The sequence below is a fragment of the Uloborus diversus genome, unplaced genomic scaffold (assembly GCF_026930045.1).
Source record: "Uloborus diversus isolate 005 unplaced genomic scaffold, Udiv.v.3.1 scaffold_266, whole genome shotgun sequence".
Classification (NCBI taxonomy): Eukaryota; Metazoa; Arthropoda; class Arachnida; order Araneae; family Uloboridae; genus Uloborus; species Uloborus diversus.
Window position 1 is genome coordinate 11,876 of NW_026558424.1, and position 10,340 is coordinate 22,215.

At 32.9% G+C, this 10,340-nt stretch overlaps 1 protein-coding gene across 1 annotated transcript; it reads left to right on the plus strand.

Annotated features, from left to right (window-relative positions):
- Positions 1 to 338: 338 nt before the first annotated feature.
- On the plus strand, positions 339 to 6,213 carry LOC129233231 (uncharacterized; the record flags this gene model as incomplete). Its single annotated transcript, XM_054867285.1, has 3 exons — positions 339 to 446; positions 4,445 to 4,561; positions 5,590 to 6,213. Coding segments are annotated over 3 exons (256 nt in total), but the record flags the coding sequence as incomplete, so codon positions are not given.
- Positions 6,214 to 10,340: the final 4,127 nt, after the last annotated feature.

The following is a 10,340-nucleotide window of genomic DNA, read 5'->3' on the forward strand; positions in this document are numbered from 1 at the left end:
CAAAAAACTCTGTAATTATTTTGTTACAATAACTAGATTGGTGTAAATCAATTTTTTAAATAACAACGTAATCATAGCCCTAATTAATTAATAGTTGAAGGAAATGCAATTACAATAGTAAACTACTACCAGCTTTACTAGCACTTTTGATCTATACCGTAATAGCAACACTTCGTTGTATAATGATATGTATAATGAGAAAAAAAATGAATGTCATCACCACTGTTCTGGTTTTGGCTTTGATGTATTTTCGCATTGTCTGCATTTCTTAATGACAGCCTTTTGCAAGTTTCACACTGGTTTTGTAACGTAATAATGTCTCTCCCCCTTTTTTATAGCCAAACGATTCCGCAACGGTCCTTACGAGAGATTGTCAACAAAAGGAGACAGTTGAGTTATATCAAAAATATTCTTCAAGATCTCGACAGCAAGCTCGAAAAATTGGAGTAAGTGTTTGTTTTCTTTGACCTCTAAATCCATTTGAGAGTGTCTCGTAGTACAGATACTTAGCGAGGGCACTCGCACAACTTTTGGCACTGAAAGCATTAATTAGCATTAATTAAAATTAGACGGCAAAAAATTGCCACTGCCAAAAATCTTTAGCTCAAGACAGCGGCACAGTTTGCTAACTCTCTTAGGACCGGTCTTGTATTAATTTTTCAATAAATATGTCTGTCAAAGTATAACAGATGGTCAAGCGAATCCCAATGGCCCGAATTTTTTTCGTTGTAAAAAAACGGAAGCACATTTTTTGAAGATAAATCCTAATAGGACTTATTTTTACTTAAATTCAGTCTGGTCTCTGGTTGGAGACATCCTATAGTTAGTCAGTCTTATCAAGTAACATAATGATCATATCCTTCCAAATAAGAAAAAAATGTGTGACAAAGGTCGAAAATCAGTTTTAAACAACTGAAAACAGCGAAACGTTAGGTTGAACTGAATTCTGAAAATGCGGGTTGAAAAAAGAAAAGAACTTGGTGAAGAACCAAAGATGAAAACTACAGTAGAAAGTTAAAGGGAAGCATTTGCATAGTTTTCACTTTTCCTTTCTTCGCATTTCTACCTTTTGTATTTATTTGTACAGTTTATTGCACTTTCGTTTTATTGTACACAAACTTGCTCATTTGGTTTCCGCTGAAAATAAAGCACGAAACAGACGTCAAATTCCAACATTTCCCTACTTTTTGCATGGAATCCAAAACGCGTTCCTTCAAATTCCTCAAAACCTCATTTCTGTAAATACTGCCCTTTACTTTCCCATATGTAAAAACATACTTACTCTCTAAATAACATTAATGATGTTTTAAAGCATAATGCTTTTACACTTAAGAAAAGATGACAAAAAGGATCTGCTTTTATTCAGTTGAGTTTGTTTATAAAGCAAGATAAAGCAACTTAGAAAATCAGAGCATAAACAAAAAATGTAAATCTAAATTTTAAACACTCATATTCACCATGCCTCCGTTTCTACTGGGCTTGTGACCACATTCAAATCTAGAGCTAACTTCCAGTCAAAGCTGCGAAAGAGATCACTTCGATCTCTCACTTCAACGTGATTTAAGTTAAATCCATACACTCCTTATCATCGCAATTTGCTACCTTAATACTTTCAGTTTTTGTTGCTTTTAAATTTGTCGATTACCAAATGGGGCAATGAAAGACTGGAATGATTCTCTATCATCAGTTTATCGGCAGTTTGCGGCGATTTAATTTTATTGCTATTGTTTCCAAATAACATTCTGCATTTTTTTATGCATTAAGATTTGGAAATATGTTAGAAAATTACTTTAAACTTTGTAATAAGACGTGAGTTATTTTTTATGTTCAGATATTTAAATAGTGTCATCAAGCCTATTACGAAAAGCATTTACAGTGCTGGCCAAATTATTAGACTAAGACTGTTTTAAAAGAAAATTCTTTATTGATTACATAACTATAGACACATTAACGAACAGTGAAATAATTATCTAATATTTAGTATGCGTTCCCTTATTCTTGATGAGCATTTTAAGTCTTTTTGGCATACTTTTCACAAGGTTTACACCATTTCTTAACTTTTTAAAAAAGGGGGTAGAAAATTGTTTATACTCACAATTATATATACTCATCTACACATACTCACTAATTACCTAAAACTAACTTTAAATATAAGAGAACAACACACTAATAAAAAGAACTAGTGAACTGTTTAAGCTGATTGAGGTTATGTTCCTGGTAGGTAGATAAACAAAGAACATAAACAAAGCAGACAGTGCTGCTACCTGCAAACATTTAATTATGCTAAAATAACGTAACAATCAGTGTACAGTATGTACTGTACTTTAACAGTAAAATAAATAGTATTTTAGTACAAATAGTGTACAAAAAGCAAAAAAAAAAAAAAAAACTCTTTAGTCTAATAATTTGGCCAGCACTGGAGTACTAAGGAAAAGCAACACTATGTTTCTTTGACTCAAAATGTAACTTTTAATTCTTTAAAATATAACTTTTTAACGAAACGAAACCCTACGAAGCAGTGGCTCTCTTCAGTTTACAGTACTGAGTATACTAGTAAATCGTATAATTGTTGCATTTTAATTCATTGTGGGTAGAGTCAATTGGAGAAAAAGGAAACAGAATTTCAATGCTTTTACTTTAAACCCTTCCCTTCCTTTTGGATGCAATGAGAATTTTAATTTTGTGGCTTTTGTTGAAGACCTTGTTCTCTAAAACTAACATTATACTAATATTGACATTGATACAAAATCACTTGTTGATGCAGATGTTTTTTTTTTAAATGTTGCTCACATTTCTCGCAGCGAATGCGTTTATCCTGAAGCTTTAGAAGACTCTGGAAAGAGGGAAAACAAACGATGTAGTAACCATCTCAGGTCTAAAGTGATGCAATCAAAAACTTCGATTATTGCTTTCGGGGAGGTTTCCTCGACACAAACCTGGGGTTTTAACCTTCACGTTTTCCAGCAGAATCTAATAATCTCGAATCATTCGCTCGTTTAATTTCTAATATCTATGCAAAGGGCCTCGAGCCGACACTAACCACGTTCCCGCCTCGTTAACACTCAATTCCGGCGGACCTTTTCACTCGGTTTTATTAACTGCGCAATTCGAGGTGCATTTCATTGAAACTCTCAAAAGCAAAACCACATAATAGGAAGTCGTGGCATTGCCCTGCGAATCTTTTAACTCGCTCACTAGTAATTAGAATCGGTCATAATGGCCGATTTACCTGTAGTAAAGCTATTTCTTGTCTTCCTTTTGTCGAAAAATATTGTGGTTGAGGAAAATGTCTCTGCGCGCGTCATTCACGTTTGGGGTAAGTTTATCTGGGTTATCTTTATCTTTACTAATAATAAAGCTGAAAGTCTCTCTGTCCGCATCTCTCTCTGTCTGTCAGGCTCTCTCTCTGTCCGGATCTCTGTCTGTCAGGATCTCTGTGACGCGCATAGTGCCTAGACCGTTCGGCCGATTTTCATGAAATTTGGCACAAAGTTAGTTTGTAGCATGGGGGTGTGCACCTTGAAGCGATTTTTCGAACATTCGATTTTGTTTTTTTTCCATTCCAATTTTAAGAAACTTTTTCCGAGCAAATGATCACAACGTGGAATTGTAAACTACGAAATCATCATAACGTGGAACCGTAACATGGGCGAGCCATTTAACATAGCCATTTGGTGAGAAATTCATCATCCAGACCTTTTACTTTTCTACTACGGGCAAAGCCGTGTGGGTGCCTCTAGTAATTATATAAAGAAACGCGAATAAAAACACATATCGGTACCTCAGAGTTAAAAGCACTTAAGTCCCATTATGATCATTTTACATGACAAAGGAAAAACTTTTTTCTTGTGCTTGCAAAGAATGGGACCTGCGCTCTTTTGGCCCTGTTAAAAAATTGAAAAAGATTTTTTTAAAGAATGAGTTTCATACCGCTCGATGCGGATTAGGCATCGAGACATACAATGCATAAACATACAATGCACTAATAAACGGAAAATAGCAATTTTTGGACTTACGTCACTCTGGCTCTGAGGTACAAATATTACAACTTTAAACAAATGGGCTGTAATTACACACTAAACTTCATTTAGAAAGATCATTAAAACGTAAGAATAACCAGATTTAGTTATGAGATATCACGTGAGGCATATGGACCCCACGATTTGATGAATAGTGTTTCACTTTTTTGGTGAAGCTTTCCATCACCTTTTTACACACTTGCACGCTGATGGAGCTGATAACACAGTTTTTTTTTTTTTTAGTTTTAAATTGTAGCACTTGGGATAGGGTCATGTGACTTAAGTAACTAGTTGCGGGTGAAAGTTGAGAGTGGTTTGAGGACTCAGATTAAAACAGTTACCAACCAACACATAAAACATCATGAGTAAATTGATTGCCACTCTTTCGAAATATGCCTTATTCTAAAACTTCTATCTCTTTGCAGGAAGCGATCGTGTGCCATCAATCTGCCTGGCATGGACTGCGACTACGGTGACGTCACCGGAACAGGAAAAGACCAAGACTTTTGGCTGAGCCGAATGGCTCCTGGAAAGAAGCGCAGGTGAAAATTTCAAAAATGATCCCAATTCCCAGGTTTTTGGAAACATTTTTCAGAAATTATAAGGTACTGACTGTGCAAGGGTGCTCAGATAGACTCGGATAAACTCCAAAGAGCAGAAATTCTCTGTTAGTGTCTTGATCATGTTATACATAATTTTACATTTAGGTTAATCTCACTCTGATATAGATTTTCCAACATTAAAATTTTAAAAATAAATTTTGTTTCATAATTTTTACTATTTTTTTCATAGTAAAAGAAATATTGTCCTCAAAAATTTACCTCGAATTTCGGTCTGAATTTCCATTTTATTCACCCCGAATGAATATTGAGGTGTTTTTTCGGTCCATTCGCCCGTGCATATGTACCTTAAAAAGTATAAGCAGTCGAAATTATCATTTTGATGATCCCCGAGTTAATTACCACGAGTTTTCTTTTGTCGTCTGTATGAGCGTATGCATGTTCTAACGTATGCGTGAACTTATGTACGCATGTATGTACGTATGAATGTTTGTATCCTGCATAACCCAAAGGTTGAAACTTTGGTTGTGGGCTCTGAGTAGGGTCTAGTTGTGAAAAACCTGACATTTTCCAATCACAAGTGTTTTTAAAATAAAAATGCTTAAAAAATCGGAAAAAAATTATACTTATTCTTTGTTAGGAACTTATTAAGAGAAAAATAAGGGGAACTCACTACTTTAACTAACCTACACCCCTCAAAACATGAGGTCAACTTTTCACACACCCGAAGAGTAACAAAATGGGTTTTATCAAAATATATCAAAAATTAAACTATAGTAATAATGGAATAACTGTAACCTAAATCAAAAAGTATGTTTATTGCATGGCAAAACCTTTGTAAAACATCCCTTAACGGACACTCCCAAATTGTGAACATCTCTTCGCGTCCCAGTAACACAGTTAAACGAAATTCCGGGTAAGAGATTGTCAGATAATCGAGGATCTACTGTTTCTGTTTTGACTTTAATGCATTTTTACATTACTGAATGTCAATTTTTAAATCATTTCAGGTATCGTCGATCTCTGCAGTACCTTCTTTAAACTTCAACAGAATAATAAAGAGTCTCCTCCAAACACCCCTTCACTGGCGTCATTAAACGTTCTTCATTTTGGCTTAGAGTTCGAATTTCCTATGTGATTTTTCTTATCATCGATTTGTATTACTTAACCTAAGCAAAACTCATCATATCTTTCAAATTTGGAGGCCATTTTCTAATAAAATGCAAATATGGCACTTATTTTTATTTGAATATGCACCATGTTTTAATCCCTGAAAAATACATTTTTTAAAAGACTAAAATATTCTTGGCAGTTATTATAACACATATTCTGTCACCGATGAACATTTGACTGAATTGCTGAAAGAAATTTCGTTAATTCTGAATGTATTTAAAAAAATTAAATAAAACTCTGTCATAAAATAAGGAAGCTTGAAAGTTATGTTTTTCAAAGTTACATATAGATCTAGGTAAAAAATATCTATCAAGTCTTTATGAAATGCTAAGCGAAACGTTATGTGTGCAACTGTAATGCAAAATGTGAATAAACTAGCAGAAATACGTTTGTTCCAAAGTTTGTAATTATTCTATGCAACATTATTTATTGTTCTATGTAATAAATTGTATTTTACCCTACTTTATGGCTGCCTGATTTGATACTTTCTTCTTTCACATTAATCAGTAAAAAATTCAGAACAGTTTCAGGAAAATAACGGGCAGGTAATGTCCCTAATTTCTGCCAATGACATATCTGGCAAAGAACAGGAAAGTTTCTGTTTAAAAGTCAGTATTTATCCTGAAATTCACATGGAATCGTCCTGGTTAATTTATAAACCTTGTCCATAAAAAGCATGTTGAGTTTCTGGAATAAATCAAGAAAATTCAAAGACAATTTTAAAAGTTTATATTAATATCTTGGCACCTTCCTGAATCAGGAAAGCTCTTATAGCTGTTCAGCAAGAATGGCAAGCAGATACTAGACAGCCTATTCGTCTGCAGATCTTGCAAAGCTACAGCATCCAGAGACTGTATTTCACTATCGTTAGGAGCTCAGTCAATCTAAAACGGCTGTAAAAGTGTGAAAGATGAAAACCAAATGAAAAATCTAATTGTGTGCTCATGCTGTTAGTTTAAAATGTTTTTCGTAACAGTAAGAAACTTGCATTTATACAACTTGTAGCAATGGGGTTGTTTCTTTTAGTCAAAAGTGCTACTTTTAGTCACTGAAATTGACGGAATAGGGGTCCTTCGTCAAAAAGTATGACTTTTCTGTCACACTCCTTTTACAGTAGGAACTAATCATTTAACAATGATTTTTAATTTCATCAAAAATATGTCTATTTGAACCTACCAACAATTTTTTAATAATAATTTTTATTTTAGTATATTTTTGGTTCACAACATCTGAACTCTCACCTCCGTAACATGTCACACACCTTGTGGCAGGGGCGGCAAATAGGGGGTGCGAGAGGGGGCGGTTGCACCCCCAAATTTTTCACTTAGAATAATATAAAATGGTAAAATTCAATTTAGATAACTTAGAAAATCATTTGCCTGAATTTTCAGAACAGAAAAAACTGATGGAGGATAAGTGTTTGCCTTAACTAAAGAAGTAATCGCTTCATATGGGTTAAATATTTCAAAATTGAGTAATCTATGTTATGATGGAGCATCTTGTATGAGATACCCGTACAGTAGAGTCTGTGCAATTTTTACGCGTAAATTCCATGTCATTTTACATAAATTTTTATGCTCATATTATAACTTAATGTTCATCTAGTAAGTGTTCATTGACGCCATGTACTAGAAACACATTTTAGCAACTCGGTGTATCATATGCTTTCATGGGAACTTTTTTAAAGATATGCTATTTTTGAAAAACATCTCACATCAAAAAATACTTTCACATCAACAAATGTATCTTGAGGCTCTTTACTTGATAATCTCCGAGTGACACAAGATGGTCTTCAAGAGTTATAAAAGCCCCCTGGAAGAATTACTGGAAAGCGACCTTTTCATTGATAAAAAATTTGATGTCATTTTAATATGTATGCCTTTATCTGAATTTTTTGTTTACTTTATTTATACTGCGGAGCGTTTTTTTGATAAATGCTACACTCTATCATACAAATTTTAATTCACTAATCTTAATTCTTGGATTGACAATTGAAACTCTTAGTAATTTTCGCATTAATGCATACTTGAACCAGGTGTGGAACTTTGTGACAGAACTTTTCGTAACAGTTTTTAATGTTTGAAAATGTGGAAGAGGTGACAAAACCCAGATGAAGTTTTAGTCAAAATATTAAATCAATATTTTGAATAAACTGATCAATTTAGTTTCTCAAGAAATTGATACAAGATTTAATGAGATATATTTATTATTGATCTTAACTTTAATATTATGTAGGTCGGTTATAGAAAGCGAAAAAGAAAATATTACACTTATAAGTAATGGCATGAGGGAAGAGGAATTGTTTTGTGAATTGTGATTATACTTTTTAATGACACAAAATAAATACTATCCTATTTAAAAAGCTTTCTTGGTTATTTTAAAGAGAGGAATCTAAAGGAAATGTGCTTTTTTTTTCATAACTTCCTTGCTTCCATTGTTTTTTGACTGTTTCAATCAGGTCAGTCATTTGAAAGATGACTTCCGTGATTAAATTGAAAAACCGATGTAAATAAAGCACAAATTTACACGAAAATACAGCATATAGCTATTTCAAGGCTACAAAAATGGAGCCTCTTCATCGGTGTAAAAAACTACGCACACAACCAGAAAGTTGTAGGAGAACTGAACGTCAACCAATTTTGACTTGCGTGCCTCAGAAGGTTAGAGAATTGCCTTCGAAGCGCAATGAGGCAAAGCAAGACCTTCCTCTTTAGCTATACTGGCAATAAATTAAGTCATTGGATATTGATTAACTATAGTTACAAAATTTTCTGTTCTTCCTGACTCCAAAAATAGCAGATTAAAACTTTACTAAAAAAAAAACTAGTACCGAGATATTTTGTGAGATAACTTATAACAAAATAAGTTTAAAGCTTCGGTCGAAAAAATTTTAATTGTTCTTTACAAACCGAATTATTCTTAACATTAAAACCATTTAATTATCAGTTATTGTGAAAAACCATATGTATTTTATACCGTTCTGAGGAAATTCATGTTCAAGAAACTGGACCCCCCAAACGAAATGCTGAAATGCCGCCCCTGCCTTGTGGGACTGTTTTTGTTGCTTAATAACTTGTTTAATTAAAAGTAAATACTTATTTATTTATCATATTCCTTTCACAAGTGTCTCAAATACTAATTGTTTAAGTATATTTAATTTTTTAATATTGTGTTTTAGTTCGTTTTAATAGGACAGGAAGTCATGTCACACAATAAATTCTCACCTCCATTGCCATTCCTCATTAACACGTGGCAGAAATCACATCAAATTTTATTTTCCATGCAACCAGGGAGCCCTATTGTTTATTTTCAGCCATAGTTGAAGTTGTGAGATTTTTGTCGAAAAACAAGCAGATAGATTTTGCTTTAAAACTTAGTGTGGTTATTTTGACTTCTCACCTCCGTGTACTTGAATTTCAGGGATGTAAATTAATGTAAAAAAAGAAGTGAACATGTTTTCATATGCTTAACATATGCAGATTGCAGCAACGAAGAAAAAGAATTCACTGAAAAATGTATCTTAATAGATACATTTTTCAGGGAACTTTTTTTTAATGAAAAATTCCTCACCTCCATGATCTTATTAATGGCCTATATTAATGGAAAATTCCTCACCTCCATTAATCTCACCTCCGCCTTATCAATGCAATTATTTCTGAGGTTAAAATAAGTGATAGAGTTAAAATACATCAATAATAGGCATTCTAACAAAATTATAAATTGCCAGTATAGCCTCAAATTTACTAAATACTATTTTTTTAACATACATTTGAAACTACTAATTAAGCCGTACTTTAATTAATAGAGCTTAATATTACATTCCCACTAATCATTAAAAGAGCTGATTGTTTGCACAATTAACAAAAACTACTTTGATATTAAATTGGTCTCGATTTTTAAATTTTAAAAGTGTTTTTCTTTTTTTTTATTTCCATGAACAAGGCATTTTTTAATTTTTTTTATTTATGTGTAAAATAATTGGAATTTAGCTGGGCTATTGTTTATGGTTACTTCTAGTAGGTAACACTTTCATTTAAGAATATATATATATAAAAAGAAAACAATGGGTTTCGAAATTGAAAAATGTTTGTGTTCAAAAATTATGTTTTCTGGAAAATGACCGAAAAATAAGCAAAAGAAGGGAAAAAAAATCATGAACCCAGAAAATACTTTTATTTTCCCAACAGTTATTTTTTAAATTAATTTTTCAATATGTCTGATTTTTCAAACAAGGCGTGGTCTTTATGACGTCCCAAGTGCTGCACTTTCGCGCATCCTTCTACCGCGTTTCGACGTTATGATAATCAAGAAGCGAATTAAATATTGCGCTCTACGCTGGTTATCAACTATATCGTTGCCAATACACGTGAGTAAAGATGCAAATTAAATATTTTGCTCTGTGAATGGCATTTAATCATTTGTGAAGTCATCAGCAGAAGCGTAAACAATAAAAGTGCACCGATTAAAGTATTTTTTAAAAATACTAAATTTGAACCAATTATTTAAAAAATGGCCAGATCCTAAGTTTTTAAGCATGTTCTTTCAGAAAAAAATACTATTGAAATTTTGGAAACGGACCCCATTCAAG